The 25432-nt window shown below is 40.0% G+C and overlaps 2 protein-coding genes across 6 annotated transcripts in view; one reads left to right on the top strand and one right to left on the bottom strand.

Annotated features, from left to right (window-relative positions):
• Positions 1 to 3066: 3066 nt before the first annotated feature.
• nudt7 (nudix (nucleoside diphosphate linked moiety X)-type motif 7) lies at positions 3067 to 10583 on the top strand. Of its 2 annotated transcripts, none has more exons than XM_034176691.1 (3): positions 3067 to 3412; positions 7075 to 7233; positions 7280 to 10583. In XM_034176691.1, the coding sequence occupies exons 1-3, from the start codon at positions 3257 to 3259 to the stop codon at positions 7661 to 7663; spliced, it is 699 nt and encodes a 232-aa protein (XP_034032582.1). In that variant the 5' UTR covers positions 3067 to 3256; the 3' UTR covers positions 7664 to 10583. The 2 variants fall into 2 exon arrangements, with proteins under 2 accessions (XP_034032582.1, XP_034032583.1); XM_034176692.1 differs by having other exon boundaries at positions 3068 to 3412; positions 7310 to 10583.
• Positions 10584 to 10664: 81 nt separating this feature from the next.
• Positions 10665 to 25432, bottom strand: part of LOC117515914 (nuclear factor of activated T-cells 5-like) — a 51572-nt gene continuing 36804 nt past the window's right edge. For all 4 annotated transcript variants that reach the window (XM_034176686.1, XM_034176687.1, XM_034176688.1 and 1 more), the window contains 9 exons: positions 25178 to 25361; positions 23883 to 24073; positions 23591 to 23763; positions 23020 to 23154; positions 18335 to 18387; positions 18070 to 18202; positions 17777 to 17961; positions 15611 to 17684; positions 10665 to 13752 (listed from right to left, as the gene is read on the bottom strand). In XM_034176686.1, coding sequence (XP_034032577.1) covers positions 13358 to 13752; positions 15611 to 17684; positions 17777 to 17961; positions 18070 to 18202; positions 18335 to 18387; positions 23020 to 23154; positions 23591 to 23763; positions 23883 to 24073; positions 25178 to 25361 — 3523 coding nt within the window. In that variant the 3' untranslated portion in view covers positions 10665 to 13357. The remainder of the gene's footprint in view (positions 13753 to 15610; positions 17685 to 17776; positions 17962 to 18069; positions 18203 to 18334; positions 18388 to 23019; positions 23155 to 23590; positions 23764 to 23882; positions 24074 to 25177; positions 25362 to 25432) is intronic.

Here is a 25432-nt window from a genome sequence, read left to right as displayed (position 1 = left end):
TATTTATAAAACATAATGTGGTTTAGCATTTGCCGCCGCAATGATGGTATACACAGGCAGATGGGAGAGCTTGGAAATTGAGTCTTAAATAGCGCTATTAATCCAAATTTGCAGGAAGTGTTTGATTTTGAGGAGTGAGAGACATAGGGATACTTATTTCCAAACATTTACGTCACACGCATGCACATTGACGTGATGGGCAAGAACACGTGATTCCAATCATTTAGCACGTTTGCCGATAATGAGGCAGCACAGAAGCGTCTCTCCCCTAAACAACTACTACTAAAGTGCTCAATAGCCTATGTCACTCCCCGTATGCCAAAGTATATGTGTACCAAGTTGCTTGTCATAATATTACCAAAAGAAGTGGAAATGTGAAGAGAAACATCATCGTGAGTGGTAATGGCATAATGTAATTTGCAACCTTACCACTAGGTTACACTAAATTCTACACACTGTAGCTTTATGGTAATACTGCCTTTCTGTCATTACTGATCAGATTGATTGATTTTTTTCCCAAAAGGTACCATCTTCAACTGGCTTTTGGTCCACACTAAAATGCAGAAAACAATACATTAAACTTTTGCTTAAGAAAATGATCTGTTGTTTCAAAATGGTAAATGAAACATTTATCCCTAAAACTTAGCTTGCAGGTCGAAACTGTGGATGTAGTAAAATGACTGCTGCAGTAGTTCTGGTGGTTTTTTTGAGGCAGGTGAGAGAAGTGTTGAGAAATTTGTCTAGAAGTTAGAAATGATGGACTTGTGACCAGAGGATCCTTGGTTTGATTCCTTATTAGACCAGAAAAATCACTAAGTTTGATTGGGCATGTTTTTAATCTCAAAGTTGCTTCCGATGTGCAGTTGAGCAATTTGCATGACAGCATTGGTGTGTGAATGGACGAATGTGAGACATGTAAAGCTTCTGATGCAAAATTTCTACAGAAATGCAGTCCATTTAAAACACAGACCGAAAGAAAGACCGGACAGCAGAGCAGCTTTGCAGACATCTCTCATTGTGCTTGTTTTAGTCAACAGAGGGGGCTGGCTGCTCATAGCAGCTTCATATCACTCTTTTTCGAGGAATGACTTGCTGTTAGTTTTACAAAAAAAACTGTTCCACGCAGTATATGTAAGTTGCGACAAATGTGGAATATTTGTACACTCCCAGAACTGACTGCCATTTTTGGAAGAGTGTGTACATCTGGTGCCGGAATGAGACTCTAAACCTGATGTCTCAGCTTCCTAGAAACCTTGTAAATTAGTTTTTCCAACTCTCCCATCTCCATCCACTACAAATTAAGTAACTGAGGTGTGCTCAAACAGTGAAGTTCTGGCAAACACCAGACATAACTAATCAGCTGTGGTTGTGGCAGGTACACATGGGGAAAAAATGCAGGGCAGGTGATTTCCAGAAGCAGAGTTGGAGATCCCTGATTTACAGTTAGGGTTAGGGTTTATTTTTTGTAAAATGGGCAGAAATTTTAAACAGTTTTGCCACTTTTAGGCTATGACTTTCGATGGTCATGTGGTCCGTTTCCCTGGGCATAATCCTGCATGCTGGTGCCTCAGTGTTGAGGATCCCAACCTTTGGAGGTCAAGGAGTGCTCACGTTTGACCTGTCTGAGGTGGGTATGGACTGTTGTCTTCCTGGGTGTTGTTATTCAGGACCCAAGCTGGTGTGGTGACAGCACCAGCGCAACCTCCCAGACTTGACTTGAGGGCTACTGTTTGATGTTCTGCCTGATGTTCTACTACCCAATTTTACCAGTGGACTTCACCATAGCTTATCGCTGGTTTCGGCTCATTCATAGACACAAAAAAGACCGTTCATCAACTCATTCATAGACATATAAAGAACCATTCATTAATATGGAACAGATAACAAAACCAAACTGTAGCCTGTTAAACCAAGATACACTTGGTAGAATCCTCCACATTCATCATTCAGTGTTTTGTCATTTCCCGTAATGCAATGTGTCACTACTCAACAGTGCATGAGTGCAAAACCGCTGGAAGAGTTCTGGTTTGTGTTTCTCTCTGCATAGACTCACATTTTCAATGCTAATAGACTGCAGCAAAACAAATGGCAACTGTTAACTTTTGTTGAGCCTACTCTGTTTGAATATTCAAGAAAGAGCAAGGTGTTATAAATCTGAGCACTTCCAATTATTTCACTCAGATGCACCACTGTGTAGTGACGTGTTGCATTATGGGTAAGACTGAATGGTCAAAATACATGAAACTGGAACCATCCCCCTTTTTATTTGACAAAAAAAAAAACGTATGTTTAATAATAATACATTTTATTTGGAGGCACCTTTCAAGTCACCCAAGGTCACCTTACAAAAAGTAAAAGCATAAAAGATCGCAAATGTTATTAAAACGTCAACAAAATATCAAGTGACTCCAGTTAGAGGTCTATGCCAGTTTGGACAGATGGGTTTTGAGTTGGGACTTGAATGATGGTGCAAACTATTCAAGAAGGAATAGTTTGCACCATGTATCATCCTTATGTTATGGGGTAACATATGTCACATGTCAGAATCGAATGGACGTCAACATTGTTTGATCTTTACTTTGGAGACCAAACATTCAACACAGTCAAAACTATTCTGTTTATTAATCATATTAGCTCAATCAATAATTTGCATCACTTTTTACCAAAACTAGAGCAACTTTAACTTTTGACCTCTGTACAAACTGAAATTGACTTTTGTCTCTATTCTTGCTGTTTTTACCTCATAACTCCAGAACATTCAGTCGTAGATAGTCCAAACTATACCTTTTTGGAATCTTTATGGTCAGACAGATGATGTGGTATAGTTTTCAATATGATTGGAGCATTTTTGTGTAATTCCTCAATTGACCCCTACCTGGCTGCCTATTGAAAATTCAAGTGGCCAGTGGGTTTTTTCAGAAGAGTAATGTCTAAGGAGTATTTTTGCCTAATTTGGTGCTTGTATCACCATTTAAACTTTTGTTTCAGTTATCTGCTGCACTAAGACAGGGAGTGGTAATATGGCGGACGGTAGCTTCACTTTGACAGCGATCACGTTCCTAAAACCCGTGTCTGTCAGGTTTGGAACCTGTTCCGGTTCACACTGGCTCGGACCAGGGTGTTAAATTCGTGCTGCTTTGCGATGGCGAAGGTCAACTTTGATAGTTTATGAGTCAAGGACATGAGTTCACCTTGTGTGAAGCTTTAACTGTCACCTAAAATTAAGTTTTCCTTTGGAGACGGAGCAGCTATCAGCATGAAGACAAAGGAGGAGATCGTGTCCTCTCTGAAGCAGTTTGACGTTGGCAACAGGTTCTCCCATGTGTCGGTGTTTCCTAAAGCTTCCGTGTTGATCCCGTTGTTTGTGAGGAAAGGGGAGCTGTGCACCTTGATGACCCAACGCTCGGAGCAGGTCAGTATCAGCACAAAAGAACCACTTTCACCTCCAAATCACAGCACTTTTTGCAGATATATTTGCAACAGTTTTACTCTTTTAAATGGTTGGCTTTGACACAGTAATCTTGATCACGCCGGCTAACAAATCCACTGTTTATTCGGGCGGCTTCCGGGTACAACTTACTTGCGTATGTCACAAACGGCAGACGTCACAACGCAAAGCATTATGGGATTGCTCTACTGACTGAATCGGATCGTAATCACGGTGCATGTAAACACGCACAGCAAGCGTATCACTTTAGGGCACGTTCATGTAAACAGGACAATCTGATCCACCAGTCGGATAGAATTCAATCAGATCAGAAATAAAGTGTCCATGTAAACGTAGCTACGAGAGAAGCAGAATATGTGGTGGAAGCAGGGTGTTCCTGATAGAGGTGGGCGGATCGATCCTATTATCGATAATATCGCTACCAACGCTGGTATTGATATTGAACGATCCTCGTGTAAAAAGACTGATATTCAAGCTTTTTTTCCCATCTCGCACACACTGACTGCTGCGCACGCAGATTCATCAAAGTCTACTCAAAAATGCTGATTGTGATAAAGTATTTTGTGTCACGTACAATGTTTGGTGAAATTCTATCCTAGGTCATTTGGATCCTTTGGATCTATAGCTTAAATTTGAAAAAGTATCGGTATCGGCGAAACTGGGCCTGTATTTACTTGGTATCGGATCAATGCCAAAATTCCCAGTATCACCCACCTCTAGTGGAAGCAGGGTGTTCGTGATACTCCGGTAAAGTTAGAAGATATTCACAGATTCTAAGTTCACGGCTCAATAGATTTTAAGAGAAACGTTGTAGAAAAACAAACAACGCTAGTTTCTAACCTCAGGAAGGTAGACAACGAGGTACAACCTCATTTTTATCCATATGAGCTGTCCTCTGAGCTGGAAAAATAACATTAATCTGAACGGGCAGGCGGCTGAGAAACGGAAGCTCAGACACGAAAAAACTAAGACACCAGAAAATTATTGATTATTATTATTGAAAAAATTATTGTAATGAGGAGTGATATCACCAGATTCACTGCACACATCAGTGGCATTCTGCTTATTATACTACAGAGCTCAGGTTGGGAACATGTCATTGTGAAAAACTTTGGAGAATTTTTTTTTATTTTTTAAATTTTCAATAGCATCAATGTTATAAGGTAAGATGTAATCAAAGTCACAGCAAACAACAGTGGGGTCCTGCTGATTATACTAAAGCACTCGGTTTGGAAAAAGATTATGTACTTTATAACGTGGCGACCCCTAACGGGAACAGCCGAAAGACAAAGAAGAAGAAAACTTCATTTTACAAGAAACAGAACACAGCACACACACATTCTTCTGCTCCCCCCACCCACAAAGCCCTCCCACCCAAAAACAAGACAAATAAACTGAAGGGTGGGGGGGTTATTGTTTAATTTTTCAGTAGCATCAATATTGTGGTGTCACCAAATTCACTGCACACAACAGTGGTGTCCTGCTGATTATACTACAGCACTCACTTTAGAAAAAAGTAATTTTAAAAATTTTTGGAAAATTTTTCATTGTTGAAATTTTCAATAGCATCAAAGTCATAAGGTGGTGTGTCACCACATTTACTGCACACAACATTGGGGTCCTGCTGATTATACTACAGGACTCACTTTGGAAAAAAGTAATTTAAAAAAATTTTGAAGAATTTTTTAGGTTAATTTTCAAGAGCATCAATGCTGTGTCAAACTGATTCCAGAAAGGGCCAAGAGGGTGCAGGTTTTCTTTGTAACCACCCACTGCACCAGGTGATTTAAGGTGTAGTGACACCAAATTCACTGCAGACAACAGTGATGTCCTGTTGATTATACTACAGATCTCAGTTTGGAAAAAAAATAATTTTAAGAATTTTGGAGAATTTGTTATTCTTTAACTTTTCAATAGCATCAAAGTAATGGGGTGTAGTGACACAAAATTTACTGCACACAACAGGGGGTGCTGCTGGTTATACTACAGCACTCACTTTGGAAAAAAAGCAATTTTAAAAATATTTGGAAAATTTTTCAGTTTAAATTTTCAATAGCATCAGTGTCATAAGGTGTAGTGACACAAACTTACTGCACACAACAGTGGTGTCCTGCTGATTATACTGCAGAACTCAGTTTGGAAAAAGTGATTTTAAAAAAATTTGGAGAATTTTTTGTTTAAATTTTCAATAGCATCAAAGTCATAAGGTGTGGTTTCACCACATTTACTGCACACAAAATTGTGCTCCTGCTGATTATACTACAGGACTCACTTTGGAAAAAAGTAATTTTAAAAAATTTTGAAGAATTTTTTAGGTTAATTTTCAAGAGCATCAATGTCACAAGGTGTAGTGACACAGAATTCACTGCAGACAACAGTGGTGTCCTGCTGATTTTACTACAGCACTCACTTTGGAAAAAACAAAAAAAAAATTGGATGCTGCTGGTTATACTACAGTACTCACTTTGGGGAAAAAAGCAATTTAAAAAAATTTGGAAAATTTTTCTTTGTTAAAATTTTCAATAGGATCAGTGTCATAAGGTGTTGTGTCACCAAATTTACTGCACACAACTGTGGGGTCCTGCTGATTTTACTACAGAACTCACTTTGGGAAAAAAAGCAATTTAAAAAAAAATAAATTTTTCATTGTTTAAATTTTCAATAGAATCAGTGTCATAAGGTGTAGTAACAAAACAATTTCTTCACACAGTGATGTCCTGCTGATTATACTACAGAATTCAGTTTGGAAAACAGTAGTTAAAAAAATTTGGAGAATTTTTCATTGATTAAATTTTCAATAGCATCAAAGTCATAAGGTGTTTTGTCACCAAATTTATTGAACACAGTTGTGGGGTCCTGCTGATTATACTACAGCACTCACTTTGGAAAAAAGTAAATTAAAAAAAATTTTTGTTTAATTTTCAATAGCATCAATGTCATAAGGTGTGGTGTCACCAAATTCATTGCACACAACAGTCATGTGCTGCTGATTATACTACAGAACTCAGTTTGGAAAAAGTAATTGAAAAAAATTTTGGGAAATTTTTCATTAAATTTTACCTGCTCTACGCACGGGTAATAGAGATGCATTTTAGCTATGTCACAATATATTTCACAGTAAGTTGCATTGCGTGTATGTTGTCATCATTAATTTTCATAGAGCAATTTGTGACATTCATGAGACTCAAGTGAATGATGATAAAAAGGTGATAACATGTCATATCACTGCAGTGCTGTGGGATATATAATGTTCTTAGTGTCTCTGCAGATGTTTCCCCAGCTCTGTTACATTTCATTTGTTTAGCACTTGGGGTTTTACAATCTAATGCCCCCTTCTTGTGGGAGGCATATCAACAGTCTGTTCACTGTACACAGCAGGTACATTTTAAGTCAACAAATGCACACCTTAACTCAATACAGATGATGTATCCCAAGGCAGTTCACTGGTGTAGTGGATGCGGCAGCCCCAGCACTTTCCCCAAACCTGTTAACTTTAGTATGCTAGGGTAGACAGCTAAAGTAACAACTTGATTGGTTGCTAGTTATGGCCCTGACTGTAATACTGTACAGACATGAGTCATTTTCCATCTGTCTGTGTGACCATTGACCCTCTTGTTTATGCACAGCTGAGGACCAGTGCTGGCGAGGTGTGTTTCCCAGGTGGGAAGTGTGACCCTGGTGACACAGATGAAGTGGCCACAGCACTGAGAGAGGCACAGGAAGAGATCGGTTTACCACCCGATCACGTGCAGGTGGTCTGTAGACTGTTCCCCATCATCAGTAAGGTAGGACTGTGAAACTGGTTCCATTCTCTCGTGGTTTAGCTTGCAGTGGGTCTGCCTGTCACCTTTGTTTCCACAGAGTGGCCTTATTGTGACCCCGGTGATTGGGTTCATTGACGAGGCATTTCGTGCCACTCCAAATCCAGCAGAGGTCAGCGCAGTGTTCACAGTGGCCCTGGACTTTTTCACCAGCACCAAGGACCACCATGCTGCCGATGATGCTACTGAAACAGCGGGACAATTGCACTTTTTTTACTTTGAGGACCCCGATACAGGAAGATGTTATCACATCTTGGGTCTGACGGCCATGTTTGCCATAACAGTTGCAGCCCTCGCTCTGAGAAAAAAGCCAGAGTTTGAAATCGATTTTGACATAAAGAAGCCGTTGTCTTTCTTTGAACAGCTTTTAATCAGAAGAATGAATAAACTTTAGCGCTATTTCATGTGGAAGTGGCTACATTTACAGAAATCTGCTCTGTGTGAGCCTGATCCTGTCGGATCCCAGGAGCTAAGCAGAGTGGGTCCTGGTTAGTACTTGGATAGGAGACCTCTTCAGAAGACCAGGGGCTGTGTGTGTTTCTCCAGGTAAAACTAGAGCTGGGTCAGGAAGGGCATCCCGCGTCAAACTTGTGCCAAATCCCAATGTGAATCGATGCTGGAACTGCTGTGGTGACCTGAACAAACAAGAGCAGCCACAAGGTATATATATATAAAAAAATAAAAAAAACCCCAAAAAACTATTTACCCGGCAACACAATCTAGACTCCTTCACCCACCCGTTACTCTGTTACCTCATATTCCAATGTCAGTGCAACCTTGCAGGATGTGCAAAGCAGCATGGGAATGAGAAACAGTCGTACCAGTTATAGCTTGGTACCATTTCTTTCTGTAGGGACTTTGTTTCCTTCTGTTATCAAACCATGCATATTAGCTTGACCCTAGTTGCTCCTTCTTGTTGTAGAACATCTAACTTATTAAATTGGGTTAAAAGCAGATTCTTGTCATCAAGTCAATTATTCTGGTAATTCTGACAATAGAAAGGGACACGAGATTAAGTTTTGTATTTTCATATTCAAATCCGTGGCTGTTTGTTCATCTCCTCATGTTGCATTTCTGCACCAAACAATCCCTGTCGGAGCAGCAAATTTTTGAAAAAGTTCTCAATTCAAGACGTCACACTCGACAGATTATCAGTGCTGTTGTGCGATCAGATCATTTGTAATTTGTGTCCTGCGTCTGCTCTCCTGCAATCCCTCTCTGTAAAGCAGCATGAGTTAATAGGTTTGTCCATCCTGAATAATTTATTTTGGGGGAAAGGAGGCACAATTAGGCAGGAGAAAGTTTAATTTAATTAAGCTCTACTCATTTAGCATTTTTACCTAGAAATGTGTTTCATCTGTATGTTGATGGCCTTCTCCATGTGAATACAGACATCCAATAGTTGCAGACCCAAAATGTCATCATCATGTCCATCTTTGTCTACAGTGCCAGTTTGGTGAGGTAATGGTTCTTCAGGAGAGACCTATTTTTTGGCTCCTCTTTGATCCCTTAGCAGTAGCTTTGATATGGATTTGCATGTTGATTTGGCACATTTTATACCCAGATGCTCTTCCTGCTACAACTCCAGATATACATGGAAAATGAGGCACAGCTGGCCTTCAACCAGGAGACCATTCTGGCAACTAGTGGACTAAGCTCCTGTCACTGTGCTGCCCTCCATGAGGAGGCATTTTTCAATGTTTCAGCAGACTTATGAAAGAGGACACATGCAGGTTGGATTGTTATGTCATATTTGACATCAGAAACAGATGTTTTCTTTATGACAGAATGGAATATTGGAAGAGGATACACCAGTGTTTTTTTTGGGGGGGGGGATGTAAAGGGCTTATGAGGGATTGTTTAATTTATGTTTAAAATAGGATTTAACTTGTTGCTACAACTGTACAATCTTTGTGTGAAATGTTATGTAAATAGTGTAATTTAAAATAGTTTTCCAACAAATGTTCATAATAGCTAGAGCATCCAAAATCTGGAGTGAAAAGAAACAACCCCGCAACATTTACACTTATTTATTTAATGTAGCAGCAGAATTACAGATATAAACAGAAGAGTATACAAATGTCCAGATCAAAAGGCAAAAGTACATGTTAATAATAGTTCAGATGTATGAGAACACAATGGGCTTGACCTTTTATCCCTACTGTAGGTTCTTAAGGCTAAATACGAAAGCTTGCGCTACACAGAACAAATACAACTGAATTCTTGAAGTTGAAATAGAAAGCCAAGTAGGAAACATGAGCAAACTGATAACACACACACACACACACGATACAGCTCACACTACTGGCAAATAGTTAAACCATGGTTGGCATCTTTTGACCAAGCATGTCACAGCAACAATAGCAATGTTGACAAGCACAGCAACACAAGAAAGCTCTCTGCTACAACAATCTCAACGGTCTTGTCCCTTTTACCTCACGTACAAATCTCATGAGGCTTGGGGGGGGGGGGGGGGGAAAGGTAGACAATCCACTGGGGAAGCTGCAAAATAACCACATTAATGATAATCACTGATATCTTGCAAGTGATGCATGAATTTATATAGATATGGTTGTGTATTTTAAAGTAAAACTTCATTGCTAATAAGTGGCCAAATCTTCAGTGGTCCTGGAGAATAAAAAGGACAAAGAGCCAAATAGCTGTGACACTGAACGGACACCAGTAAACGGCAGAGTTAATGTTTTCAGTTATCAAGGCACACAGAGTTCTGTTGAAAGCATCACAATTAAAATTCAAGATACCCCTGCAGTATATTTCACATTTAAATATACACGCATATTCATTTACATGACTGAAAGACAAACCAGATTGTGTAAAGACGTGTGCTATCATTACCATTTTGTTTAAAACAAACAAAAAAAAATCACTTCATGTGTTACTTGAGGTGAAAGTGGCTTTTTAAGTCAGACCGAACAGAGCGTGTTGGACCGCTCACAATGAAACATGAAATTATGCCATAATCTGGGACAATCTGACGATATAGTTTGTGCCATCACCCCCATTCTCATCTGCCTCAAAGAAAGTTGTTTAAAACTGTAATTGGTCCGATGTTGGATGTAAGTCTACATCATGAGGTAAAAATTTACATTCAAACTGAAGTCACAGCTTGGCATTCTGTGTTGCTATGGCTTAAAGAGGCGTTACCGTTCTGCATCTTCCAAAACCTCATGTGCTATTAAAACTCTCCTCTCCTTGAGAAATGTGAAACGCCTGGGAACGTGACTATTGAGCTGACCTGATCTACAGTTAATGGATGAGTCAAAGTGCTATTTATTTATGATGTATGACCAAAAGTGAAAAAAAAAGGGGGGGTTCATATTACAAGATGTTGGGTAGATTCTCAAAAACTATAATCAACTCATAACAATTGCTTTATGTTCACTCAATTACATTTATTGTAGTTTCAGTCAACTTCACAACAAGCTTGCGCTTCATTTCAGGAAAACACTCCAGCAATGATATCCTGTGCACCAAGCACAAACAAAGTTTAGTTGTACAAAAATACAATTTGATTCATGGATACAAAAATTCTAAAAAAGATAGCTTAAAATGGATCACAAACCTCTGCAGGACAACATAGTATGACTATGAACATGTAAACAAATGCATATGAGAGCAACACTCGTCAAAATATTTGACCATTTCATTAAAGTTTTCTTTCAATTACACCAAGATGGGTATTGTAGATATGCAGCATTACTTTGTACACAGACAAACTAAAGTCATGAAATTTTCCAAATAGATATCAAATTAGTTAAATGAATGATTGCAAAGTACCATTAACACAGGTTTGCAAATCTTGTACTTCAAAATGTAGAATTGCTATCACCGTAAGAGCTGCTGAGTTTAAATAAACAGAAATGAGTAAACATAAGGATATTTGGAAGTAAGAGAAGTTGACGATTCACAACAGGAGCTTTGGTTTGCCTGGGTGCACTCTGGACTGACCCTTCAACACCAGCCAGCTCTCTAGATTCAACTCTGAATACTAATGATTCATGTCAGTGCTGCTTATACAAGTATAAACCATTTGTATTAACATCACGCACAAGTGTCCGTCAGTCCTACAGACAGACGGGTGACAAATTAAAGCAAAACCTGAAAAACACAAATGCAGATGTTTCCACACAGGTGCACAACATGGTGCAATTAACATCCGATCGTGCTATGTAGCATGTATAACAATGCAGTCACCATGTCTTAACCCAATTCAACATCAGTGGGAGATCTTGGACCAGTGTGTTAACCTTCTACACAAACATCATCAAAATGCCAAATGAGGGAATATCTTTTGGGAGAATGTTGTTCCAACCATCTATTAAAGGTCCAGAGATTTGTAAATGCAAAGGAGCACTCAAGCTGTTCTGGGCACATGTAGCCAAACACCTTACACATTGGTTAATAGTTATCCTTTAATTTGTTACCCATCTGTGATACTTGAGACACGACAGTCATCTCTATGCAATAGAGATCAGTTTACCAGTGAGTCTGTTCACAACTTAATGGACACTTCAAACAGTGGCAGCCTGCACACGGTACCAACACAGACAAAAAAAGAAAAAATTTAAATATCTACAAACAATACAGTCTCAAGTGACAAATCAAGCGTGAAACAGCAAATAGTAACATGATGAAAATCCTTCATTTCCACGGCAAGGATACAAATCGGTATTTTGTGTGTTGGAGGCCTACTTGCCGTTGTAATATTTAAAAATGACAACGCTCGAATAAACCACTGGGACAACATACAAAAAGGGATTCAACGGTACGCAAGCATTTGATACAAAGTTGTCCTAGTTCTTGCAATATTCTTGACATGAGAAAATGTAAAAATGTTTGATTATAATGTATTTACCTTTACAAAGACAACTGTATTCAATTTTTTTTTCCTTTTTTTAAAAGGCCATTTCAGAGTACAAATCAGCTGGATCAGTCAAGAGGTGTGGATGGATATAAGGATTCGCTGGTTACACAAAGGAGGTTATAAAGTGCTTAAGATAAAATTATTTATAAAAAACACACAACACTCAAATTTCACTTGCGGCAGGTTTTTCAATCCACATTGAATCTGTTACAGTTAGCATTGTCTTCAAAACATGACATAAAATTTCACCAAGAAAACATCTGCAAACTGGGTACTGAGGCCAAAACATAGAAACACTAAGGTGCTAAAATGAAAGGCCAATTCACATTTTTTTCCCACCAGGTCCTCTTTTTGCATGCGTTTAATATTCCCTCCCCGTTATGCACTGCACAGAATCTGCTGGAATGTATTGGTACTCCAACACATCTCAGTCAGTTCATTGAAAAAGTTTTTTTTTTTTTTTTTTTTTTTTTTTTTTTTTTACACTGAGGGAAGTTCATGCTCATGTTCACAACTATCCTCCACTAAACATTTTAGCAGTTGAGAAATGCAAACAAAACCAGACTAACCATAAAGACTATTATTATGCCTTCTGTGTCCTTCTATATGACCAATTACATCTTCTGCTTTTCACAGTGAAGTTTGCACATCTGCTACGCACAGTGAAGTTTTCACAAAAACAAGATTCTCTCTTAAACGGTATTTGACATATAATCTGATCATAAACCCAAGGCTGACTTTTTTTTTTGTTAAACTTTACCCTCAGTATCTTAAGTCTGTCTCACAATAACTCCACTGCTTCTACGTCACTGACATTCTTGATTCTTTTACAGTTGTTGCCATCACATTTTTTAAGATCACATCATTAAAAACAACAGAACACTGCATTTGTGGGATTAACCGATAAAGCAGTTATTACAGGCCTCACTGATCCTGCAAGAGGAGTAATAACAAAAGCAGATTCAACAACTGACATGACATATGTGCTCAGGCTATGACATGACATTTTTATAAAACTTGTGAAATTATAATTTATGTTGGGATAAAAGGGTGTTTAATTCTTAAATATTACTAATGTTTTGAAGTACTGTGACACTGGCACAAAAAACTCCACAAATCACAAGTCTGTTGACATTAGAATGGATAAATCTCAGCTACATATCACCAACTGGTGCCTACATGGCACTTCCCACCTAAAAAGTATCACTGCTTTTGTAGACTTCCCAATATGTCCTCAATTTTATCAATGTCGGACGATGCTGATATAGATGCCTGCAAAGTATTCTGTAAGCCACTCGGAATCTGTGCCTGCATTGGAGATTGCAGGCTTGTTTCTATGTTTGCCTGTAAAGTGGCCTGCAGAGATGTTTGTGTGTTGGACTGCAATGTGTTCTGTAGACCTGTCTGCATGGCATTCTCCAAGCTGGACTGCATTTGTGCCTGAAGAGTGTTCTGCAAGCTGCTGTGCATAGCAGTCTGCATTGGAGATGTGCTCTGGGCCATGGGCTGGTCCAACAGAGGCGGCAGTAGAGTCGGGTTCTGGGTCTGATTTTGAGCTGAAAAACTGGAACCAGATGAATTGAGAAGCTGGGGTGAATCTAGGAAGAAGAAAATTCAGCCAAGAGGTTATCCACTAACATTCCTCTACCCAAAAGTATACCAGGGCTGTGAAATGAAAATTGTGAAATCTGAGGAAAAATCGCTGGGGGTCTGGGGGGTGCAGCCCCCAGGAGCCGGGGTCTAGGGCCTTGCGGGGACCCAGAAACAAAATTAAATTTTCATCTACTGATACATTTTCAACATCTCCTGGAAGAACAAATCTCAAAATTAGTGCATATTTAAATGATCCTAGATTCAACCTTTCATTTGAACCATCAATGATCATGTTGAAATAACAGAATATGACGTGGAAGTAGGACCTGGTATGATTTTCCTTTTAATTGTAAACCAAATTATGCATCAACTCAGAACAATTAAACTACATGAAATTCATGATGACTGAAAAGACTGTTAAACCATGTCAAAAACCACAGCTAAAGATTGTAGAATATTTTAAAAATCAGGGTAAAATATCAATAACATACCTTACAGTAAAAAAGCCACACATTTGTGTGTAAATTCCTGTAAATCCACTCAAAGCCAGTGTCTTTTTTTCCCATGAAAAAAGTCTACATTAATAAAAACTAATTTACTTTGTGTAAATTCATGTAGCCTAATTTCATTCAAAGCCACATCTTTTTTTTTTCCAATGAAAGAAAGTCTAGATTAATGAAAGAAAAAAAGGCACACAATCTTTTCTGAAATCCTGTCTGAACAGCACGTTTATTTTCCAGAGAGAAAAAAAAAATTCTTACCAGTTCGCTTTTCCTGTTTATCTTTCAAGTGTGTTCATGAAGCCAGCAACAATTCCACGGATTCTTGTCCTTATCACACTTTTTCAAACTGTCTTTCTCGCCATCTTCGCTCTGTCTGATGCCGTTCTGTGACAGACATGCTGCAAAATTCTTCTTTTAAAAACTTTAAAGTTCTAAAAGTCTGTGATGTCCACATGCTACGTTTAGCTAAGGTTCGCACAGGAGAAACACAGTGTCACCGCAGCAACCAACCAGTCCCGCTTTACGACAACTGTCGTAACAGCCAGGCTTTGAGTGGCATTTTTCCTCTGCGAATCCGAGGAAGCTGATATGTATCTGTAACACACAGATCAGTGTCCGCTGACTTATAAAACTTGCATGATGTCGTAAAAAAAGAACGCTTTGCGATAAGCATTTTAAAAACTCAGTAACGATCATGATTAAAGAGTACAACACTAACACACACCCCCTCCCCATGATGAAATCCGCGGAATTCCGCAGAGTTTTCACAGCCCTGGTATACACAGGATACAATTGTGTCAGTAAAATAATTTGGTAAAATATTCAACACACACACACACAACTTAATGGGTAGATTACAACAGTGCTTAGAGTTTGCACTGCACAAATTGTAAAGTACTTCACACAAATAGGTGAACAAATGACATTTAGACAAAAAAAAAAAAAAAAAGAGCTTAATGAGGTCAGGAAAAAAAATAAATTGCAATTTTTCTTTTGGTCCAAAAATCTTTTTCCATATTTTAATATAATTTTTTCACAGCACCAGGAAAAAGAAGCATTAAATCGGACAAAACTTCTGACCTGGTCAGAGATTTAGAAAGGTTAGATTGTGTAAAGAGTCTCCGATATCCGTTGCAAACAGAAAGACAGCATTCTTCTTAACCATCAAATGTATCATTTGATGGTTAAGAAGAATGCTGTCTTTTGATTGTTAATGGAGCAAGATGTAGTCTACATGATACAATATGAAGATCAGGCTCTGCATAACAGCAGTGCCAAATCAAAGTCTCACCCTATCAAAAATCTGAACACACTGATTTTAACTTTTTAGTGTACTCTGGAGAAGAACAAATTATCTTACCATTTTGGATACCAAACAGAAAAAGGTTGGGTTGTCCTTGTGGTGCCACATTCCCACTCACTGCTGTCTGGAAAAGTTGCTCTGAGGGCTGCTGGCTGGGGTTGGCAACCACACCCACACCACTCTGAACAACAAAAATGGTTGTGCCAGGGGCTGTAGCCTGGTTGGTTAGCTCCTGTGTACCAATAGTACTCTGTAGGCCAGACAGAGATGTCTGTGGCAGGAACAGCTCCACAGGTTGACTGCTTGGGACGGTGTTAGGGCCTGGGCCAACTTGCATTGGCTGCTGTTCCTGGAACAAGCTCTGCTGTTGGGTCTCAGGGGATGTACTGTTGCTTCCTGAGGAGCTCTGCTCTTGGAAGGACATAGGTTCCGCTGAGTCTGGCTGTGGGATTCCAACAGTAATGCTGTCCATAGGAGAAGGGCCTTGTGTTTGAGTGGTGAATAGAATAGTCGAGGGTAAAGCCTGAGGGTTAAGATCTGTGGTACAAAGGAGAAGACCTGTCTGTTGGTGTGGTGGTGGTTGTTGGTTCTGCTGGGGAGACTGCTGCTGCTCCATGGGAGTGCTTTGTTGTTGCATTTGGGACAGCTGGGTTTGTGGTTGGTTCTGAAACATTGCGACAGACTGAGGCTGGCTGGTAGATGTCTCCATGGAGGAGAGGAATGCAAGCTGCTGTTGTTGCTGCTCGTGGGGCTGAGGGTTTGGGGATAGGTATAGGGTTGATCCCGTCACTTGCTGCTCTGAGTTCAGACTTCCACTTGTTAGTACATTCAGTGTATTCTGAAGCAGCGCTGCCTGCACTTGTTGTTGGGAGCTCTGGGTCTCAGCAAGAGGTCTGGGGGACTGAAAGAGCTGTTGTGGAGGAGATGTGTGGGATGGAGGTTGTGTTGGGAAGCTGGTCTGGATGGTGAGCAGCTCTCCAGCCTGTTGAAGGAGGGACACTGGTTGCTGTACCTGGGGGGAAGAGTGGCTCTGGGGCTGCAACAATTCAGCTTGAAGCTGCTGATGGAGGTTCTCCAAAACCTGTTGCTCTTGCAGCTGTTGTTGCTGTTGTAGGTTGCTCAGTGCTTGATTTTGTTGTTGTTGCTGCTGTTGTAGCTGATGTTGCTGCAAATTAGTAAGCATTTGATTTTGATGCTGTTGGTCCTGAAGCTGGATGTTACCAAGAACTTGCTGCTGTTGCTGATTTTGGTGTAGCTGTTGTTGCTGCTGCTGCAGCTGATGTTGTTGCAAATTGGTAAGAATTTGATTTTGTTGGTGCTGATCCTGAAGTTGAATGTTGCCAAGGACCTGCTGCTGATTTTGTTGCAATTGCTGTTGCTGAAGCTGTTGCTGGTCTTGTGGCTGTAGTAGAAGTTGTTGTTGCTGAATGTTACCTAGGATTTGCTGCTGCTGTTGCTGCAGCTGTTGGTGCTGCTGAAACTGTTGTATTTGTTGTTGTTGCTGCTGCTGCTGTTGCATCTGTAACTGTTGCTGCGTAGCAATGGCGCTATCAGTGGTTCCCAGTCTCAGGCTGTTCATGTTCTCCTGGACATGCTGCTGGAGGGAGTCTGCAGAAGCAGTGGTGTTGTAGAGCACAGAATTCAGCTGCTGCTGAACCACAGCTGCCTCAAACACCTGCTGCAGGGTAGTGTTGCTTCCGGCCTGCAGTTCTCTCACTGCTCTCTCAAGCTGAGCCACCCCATCCTGGGGGAACAGGGAAACCTGTGACGATTGTGGTTGAGGCTGAGCAGGGGCTGCTATCTGGGACATGGCCACAACTACGACCCCGCCAGTATTACTAGAACTCTCAGATGGCAGGCTGTCCTGATGATCTCTGAGGAACTGTTGTGGAACTTCTGGTGTAACAGGGGGAATTGTGGGATCTCCTGACACAGGGAAGGACGTTGTGGAGATTTCCTGCTTTGGTATGGTGCTAAGTGACTCTAGAGTGGGGAAGACTGAGGATGGCTGTGGAATATCCACATTCACAGGTTGTAAGGGTAGTGGGTTTGGAAAGGACTCTGCACTTGTGTGAGGACTGGAGCTGAGTCCCAGGCTCTGCTGCACTGAGACCAGAGGATCAGGAGATGCCTGAGAAAAAAGAGACAAGAAATATATCACTAGAAAAGAATTAAAGGAGGAGATTTTGAATTCCTCCACACTGAATGTAAGTATTATCCTACCTTGAAGACTGAGGTAGGCGGCGGATTGCTTGAGACTTCCATTGGCATGTCCTCTTGACGTTTGGATGGCTGACCAGAACAGTCAGTCTGGTCAGGGGTCACAGATTTGATCTGGCTGTCAAATACACATGATTTGACCGAGGAGGGTCCCTCTGATTTTACTGCCATCACAACTGTATTATCCGCTGAGGTAAGGACAGAAATATAAACAGGTGGTGTTTGCATAATCAAAGCACCCATTTAGCCTGTGAAACAGGATTGACAGATAACCTTTGTACTTGTGCTAGTAGTACCTGAGTCTGGAGTGTAAGTGAAGGACTGGGCATCATGGGATTTACCGGCGTTGGTCATCACAAAGATTCCCACAGAAACTGAAGAAGTGATTGACTGGTCGTGGAATGGAGGGACTGACACTATCAAATGATTCTGAGGGGGGGGAAAAAGTCCAGGAGTCATCTGGGTTTTTTTTGTTATATGTTTTAAGTAGAGTCTCACAAAGAAGAAGAAAGGTATATTAGGAAAAAAGAAGTACTGTACATACGACTCTCAGGCATTTACCTGATGGAATAGGTCCATATCGATCTTTGCTTCAGCTTGCCAAGAACCATCATCTAAAAATAAATAAATTTATTCATTCTTCCTTTCACTTGAAACATAAATACAGAGAACTACAGAAGTGTGACTCACTGAAGGAAATCGTGACATAAACAGATAAACAGCGCAAATGCTTACAGATAGAGTGCAGATGCTTCTGTATGCAGTTGGATCCATCAATAATTTTCATTCATTCCTTCATTTTCTGCCACTTATCAGGCTTTGGTTAACGCTGGCAGCAGACTAAGCAGCTCAGCAGCCCATGCTTACCAACCCTCGACCAGGCCCTATAAATCCTCCTGGGGGCATTACCATGTTAGCTGGGAAATGTAGTCCCTCCAGTGTGTCCTGGGTCTTCCCCAGGACCTCCTCCCATTTGGACATGCCTGGAAAAACTCCCTGGGGAGAATACTTTTTCAGCACTGCCAAGAGATTTGTTGTTCAACTCTCTCCATTTGGGAGAAAAGGGAAACTGGAGCGTTCAAAAAGTGACCTGAATTCCAGCCCAGCCCATAAATAATAAGAAAAAAAGTTAAAATAAAAATTAACCACTTTCTCCTTGAATATCACTTCCACTATGTTTAATTCACATTGGCTCCAAAATGTTTTAGTAAAATGGTTATTAACTTGAGTTAAGCCCTGGTCCCACCGAATAATGAGCCACATAGCATGTTTTTTTTTTTGGTATGAGTCCAGTTATTCAACAAACGTGGGACAACAATGGCTCTTGGAGGCAGAATATTCGGCTAATGAGGCTCATCTCTGAGCATGACGCTAATTTCAAGAAGTTCTAAATTTAGCAACAACAGCTTGGGGCAGTTTGTGTACAATGTACTACGAGGACAAACGAGGATTTTAGAGGCATGTTTGTGGTGAGGATGAGGCTGTTAAAAGCTCAATATCAATGCAGCTGATGGCTACGAGGACAGGACAGGCTATTTTGGCTCAGCCCTCTCGTGCAACTTCATCTTGGAAATCCCACCTGCTTTGTGCGGCGGACGCTGTATATAAAATAATTACTTTGTAGCGGATTAATCATTTTGTGTCACAGTTTGGCAGTTGAAACCACCTCTAATTGCTTCTGGAATCACAGAGGACTGTTTCATCTGGACCCTTTTTTCCCCTCTCCCATGCACTGAGGTGGAGAACGTATTTGGACCAGCCTAAAAGGTAATTATTTGTAATTATTTGTAATGTTTATATGGTAATAGCTTGGTAAAACAGTTGAATGTTCATTTCTTCTTTATAAACAGCTATAAAAGTATGCTTATGATAGATTTAACATCTTGTTATAGTGGATCAGATGAGCTCCGCAGTGTGTGCACTGGCGCAATGACTTGCACTCAAGACGAGCATTTACGCATATATATATATATATATATATATATATATATATATATATATATATATATATATATATATATATATATATATATATATATATATATATATATATATATATATATATATATAGTGTCCCCCCCCAAACAAATTTACATTTAAAACACTCAGTTTGACCTTTAAATGCTACAAACTTAATCACTTATGTTTCTTTTTTACTTGCAGAGACCCCGAAGTTTATGTTGATGCCAAGCATCGATGCATTGAAGGAAAACATCTGCCGAGAAATCCGAAACATTCCTCAGGACACTTTCCCCAAAGCGTTTGCAGGCCGTAATTGGCCAACGCGGGGCCTACATTGAACATGTTGTCTAAGAGACTGACAAAATGCCGGGACAATATTGACATTGGTATGAAAAACTTCAACCTTTCAGCTTTCTATCCAGCCACACATATATATATATATATATATATATATATATATATATATATATGCAATTTTATTAAAAATGAAACACTAAGAAATCACATGTACATAAGCAGGCATGCAAACAACTGGTACCCAGTGTACTCGTGTGTGCTAAAAATAAATGACAGCAGAAAAGACAAGGGAAGCACTTCATAGGAATAAAGCAATGACAGATTGTAGCAAAAGTGTTTGTGTGCTGTCTGCTGTGCATCAATGATTTTTAGCACAAATGAGCATGATGAGTATCAGTTTTGTGCACGACTGCACATAAGTACTCTCAGCCATTATCATGAAGCCCACATTGAGCTCAAGTGCATCCTGTTTCCACTGATCATCCTTGAAATGTTTCACCCTAATTGGAGACCACCTAGGGTAAATTCAGTTGACTGACTATGATTTGGAAAGGCACACATCCATCTACATATACGGTCTCACAGCTGACAGTCCATGTCAGAGCACAAACCAAACATGAAGTCAAAGGAACTAACTGTAGACCTCAGACAGGACTGTCTCCAGGCACAAATCTGGGGAAGAGTACAGAAACATTTCTGCTGATGCGAGGGTCCCAGTGAGCACAGTGGCCTCCACCATCCATAAATGGAAGAAGTTAGGGTCAACCAGGAGTCTTCCTAGAGCTGGCCAACCGTCTAAACTGAGCAATCGGGCAGAAGGGCCTTAGTCAGGGAGGTGACCAAGAACCCAATGGTTACTCTGTCAGAGCTCCAACATTCCTCTGTGGAGTGAAGAGAACAACCATCTCTGCAGCAATCCACCAATCACACCTGCATTTTAGAGTGGTCAGATGGAAGCCACTCCTTAATAAAATGCACATGGCAGCCCACCTGGAGTTTGCCAAAGGCACCTGAAGGACTCTCAGATCATGAGAAACAAAATTCTCTCATCTGATGAGACAAAGATTGAACTCTTTGGCGTGAATGGCAGGTGTCATGTTTGGAGGAAACCAGGCACCATCCCTACAGTGAAGCATGGTGGTGGCAGCATCATGGTGTAGGGATGTTTTTCAGCAGCAGGAACTGGGAGACTAGTCAGGATTGAGGGAAAGATGAATGCAGCAAGGTACAGAGGCATCCTGCATGAAAACCTGCTCCAGAGCGCTCTTGACCTCAGACTGGGGCGACGGTTCATCTTTCAGCAGGACAATGTTTGTCCTTACCATTGCTGGTATCTACCTCTTTGTTGCTAACAATAACCTTGAATATGTATAAATTGCTGTTTTATGTTTTTTTTTATTTTTGTTTTCAGTTGAACTGACAAGGAAGTCATTGTGATTATTTATTTTGTGTTAAAATGAATGATGGGGGTGGGATTTAATAAGTTTTCTTCTTCCCACTCCTTTTCGAGCTAAATGATCAATTTATTGCATATGTACTGGATATATGTATTATTTTTCTTTTGTATTAATCTGCTTGAAATGAATAAACAAACAAACAAACAAACAATGACCATAAGCACACAGCCAAGATATCAAAGGAGTGGCTTCAGGACAACTCTGAACGTCCCTAAGTAGCCCAGCCAAAGCCCAGACCTGAATCCGATTGAACATCTCTGGAGAGAACTGAAAATGGCTGTGCACTGATGCTCCCCATCCAACCTGACGGAGCTTGAGAGGTGCTGCAAAGAGGAATGGACAACTGCTCAAAGATAGGTGCGCCAAGCTTGTGGCATCATTTTCAAGAAGACTTGAGGCTGTAATTGCTGCCAAAGGTGCATTAAGAAAATATTGAGCAAAGGATGTGAATACTTACGTACATGTGATTTCGTAGTTTTTTTTTTTTATTACCTCCTCCAAGGTTGTTTATTTATTTATTCGTCTGTTAGCAGGATTACATCAAAACTACTGCATGGATTTTGACAATTTCTTTTCACCACAAATACATATTAGGCCATGGAAATATCCATTAAAATTTGGAGGTGATCTGAATCCGGATTGGATTACCTTTAGCAGGGTTACGTGAAAACTACTGCATGGATCTTGACGAGATTTTCAACACAGATATTAGACCAAGGAAGACTCCATTAAATTTTGGAGGTGATCTGGATCCATATTCTGGATCAAGATTTCACTTTATGTATGCTCTGAAGGATTAGGTCAAAACTACTTTATTTTAAATTTAACCTTTATTTAACCAGGTTAGTCAGGTTAGACTGAGATCTCTTTGGTAAGGAAGACCTGGGCAATTATAAAGTTTCCAGTTCACCTAACCTATATGTCTTTAAATGTGGGAGGAAACCAGAGCACCCAGAGGAAACCCACACAAACACGGGGAGCACATGAAAACTCCACACAGAAAAGCCACAGGTGGGAATCGATCTCATAACCTTTTGCTGTGAGGCAACAGTGCTAACCACTAAACCACCATGCTGCCACGGATTTACTTCACAGATTCTCACCAAATGTGCACCATAGATAGATATTAGGGCACGGAAGTCACCACTGAATTTTGGAGGTGATCTGGATCCAGAATCAAGATTTCTCTTTATACAGGCTTTGAATGATTACTTTAAAACTACTTCACGGATTCTCACCAAATTTGCGCCACAGATGTAGGGCATCGTGATCCGGACGGATGTCAGAGATCTCTGATTGCACTTGTTTTTAATAAATTTGCAACAACAAAAACAAAAAACTTTTTGTGTTGTCATTACGGGGTGTTGTGAGTAGATTTTTGAGGAAAAAAAATAATTTACTCCATTTTTTTTTTTTGAATAAGGCTGTAACAAAATGTGGAAAAAGTGAAGTGCTGTGAATACTTTCCAGATGCACTGTATAATACTGTAAATGAGGAAATTGCAGACAACATCAAGCTGGCTACAGCACCTGCAATGTTCTCTTGAAAAATAACTTTGGTTCCTTTCAGGAAGTTCTTTCCAATGATGAACACTTCCTCTCCTCCTCTCACTGAGCAGCTGTGAAGGCTCTTCTTCAAAATTTCTGGCACTCCTGCTGGCTGAGCTGAAGAAAAATGGATAAATAAAAGGACAGGTGCTGTAATATCTTATACATGACTAAGCACTTGCTGTCTAGCTTTGGCACCCAGCAGTCAAAACAAAATTTGCATTATGTTGCAAGTTACAGCACTGCAGCTGCAAACTGTGTGAAAGTTTAAAAATGTCAATGCAATCAGTTTTTTTTCCTTTAGAGATCACTATTACACTGATTAAAAACCTTTACTCTGAAGCATCAGGATGTATTCCGTACATGTTGGCAGCTACTTAAATAATACAAAAAAATAAGGGAGGCTCGGTTTGTGTGTCTGCGTTACAATGAAGACCCCTCCTTGCTTGTGCAAATGGAGTGGGAGTCATTTATTTACATGAACATTATAGCACTGAACTGAAGAGTATTATTATTTGCCCATATTATTGAGCACTTGTAATAAACTACTCACTGCAGAGAATGGGTGATGAGGGGACCTGTAAGGTAAGAACTGATCCGTCAGGTTGGGGAATGTTGACTCTGAAGGCCAGCCTGGCACGAGTACTTTTTTTCTTGGACCCTGCCACCCCGATACGAGCCTCCACATCTGCATTACGAAGCTTTAAAATGCCTACACAGTCCACTCTGTAGAAACGATATGAAACTGAATAATTAAAAAAAGTATACAAAGTATTTTTTTATTTTTTACACCCCTCAAAGCTATCTGAGTGTTAAAATATATTGAATAAAATTAAAATCCTTACGCGAGTGTCATGTCATTGCTGGGCTCCAAAGGGACCTCAATAACAGTGGTGCCCTCTATGTCAACCTCCTTGCAGGCAGTGGTGTTACGTCCAGTCACTCGACATGCTTGGTAGAAGCCATGCGGCTTCACTCTGCCTGCATCATTTGCTACAAACACTTGCAGCACAACTGGTTCATTCACACCTTCCAACTGGAAGCAGGAATAGAAAAGGATAAAAAAAATGAACCATGCAAATGAATTAATATATCTTTTGAGCGAAACGTTATTGTCCCAAAACAATGGATGAATGGAAAAAAGAAACACTGATAAACAACGACAGTGCAAACCACCAAGTGACACATGGAATTTCACCTGACTTTGACCGTCTTGCATACTTTCATTGCTTTATTTGTTTTTAAATCATATGAACTTAAAACAATTGTTATTAATTCCATTCATATGCTTTTGTTTTATTCTTTTGGGTGCACCCAGTTGCTACACGTCACCACAGTGAATTTTGGAGAGATCTACATGTCGAATTGGCACGTTTTACACCAGATTCCCTTGCTGATGCAGCAACAGTTGTACACGGGCAATTCGGGGACAGCAGAATTACAACAGCAAAATCTGGCTATATTTTAGCTTAACATTACAAATTTGCTCCGATTATAATTCTGTTAGTGTCTTATTGTCCTCATAGAGAAGTATGCATGCAGCTTAACTTCTGAAATGTGACGGGATCAGGTCTGCACATGACAAGATGGCTGTGCATTTATATACTTGGTTTATTTCTATTTAATTTAGATTATGTTGGAGAGATTGTTTTTCAGTTTTAAAATTACATAACAGTATTTTTTTTATTTGGTTTGATGTCACTGAAAAAGTACAAATATGTCTAGGTGTACCCAAATATTTGTATACAAATTTATTAATGTAAAAACACCACTTTCAATATGGTCTGCGAATAATTACAACCCTCTACTGATCAAATTTCTAAATTTATTCTTGCTACCATACATATGCAGTCAAACTTTATAAAATATGGGAGGTGCCATTGATGGTTAATAGTGTGCATTTTGCAGAAACTAGCAGGTTACCTACTGTAAACTCACAAGTCAAAACAAACTTGTGCATGGATGGTGGTGGCTGGAGTGGAAGCTGATGCATCGACACACCACACAATCTCTCTTGTATCATACATCATTTCACATTATTTTCTGTGGCTGTCATTTCCAACCATTTTAAACTTTAAAGGAACATTTGTCTCCTGTCAAGAGATCATCAGTGGGCTGCTGGTGGGCCACTGTGTCAAACCTTAATAGTTGGGAATCCCTGCTGTGTGGCATCTTTAACAGAACCTCGGCTGCCCTCGGTCAGATAGCGAGCTCTGTGCTGTGTCTCTGGCTGGACCAGAATCTTTAGTTCCTTCCCATCAATCCTTTGGGGGAACTGACATGACAACAACCCCCCCTTCATCACAGCTCCCGATTCAACAGTGCTGTAGAGTAACAAATATTATGACAAAATTACTTCCTTAATTATTCGGCACAAACCCAAATTAAATTGGCT

The sequence above is a fragment of the Thalassophryne amazonica genome, chromosome 8, assembly GCF_902500255.1.
Source record: "Thalassophryne amazonica chromosome 8, fThaAma1.1, whole genome shotgun sequence".
In the NCBI taxonomy this organism is placed as follows: Eukaryota; Metazoa; Chordata; class Actinopteri; order Batrachoidiformes; family Batrachoididae; genus Thalassophryne; species Thalassophryne amazonica.
Note: the sequence above shows the minus strand (reverse complement) of the source record. Positions and strands in the feature narration are given on the sequence as shown.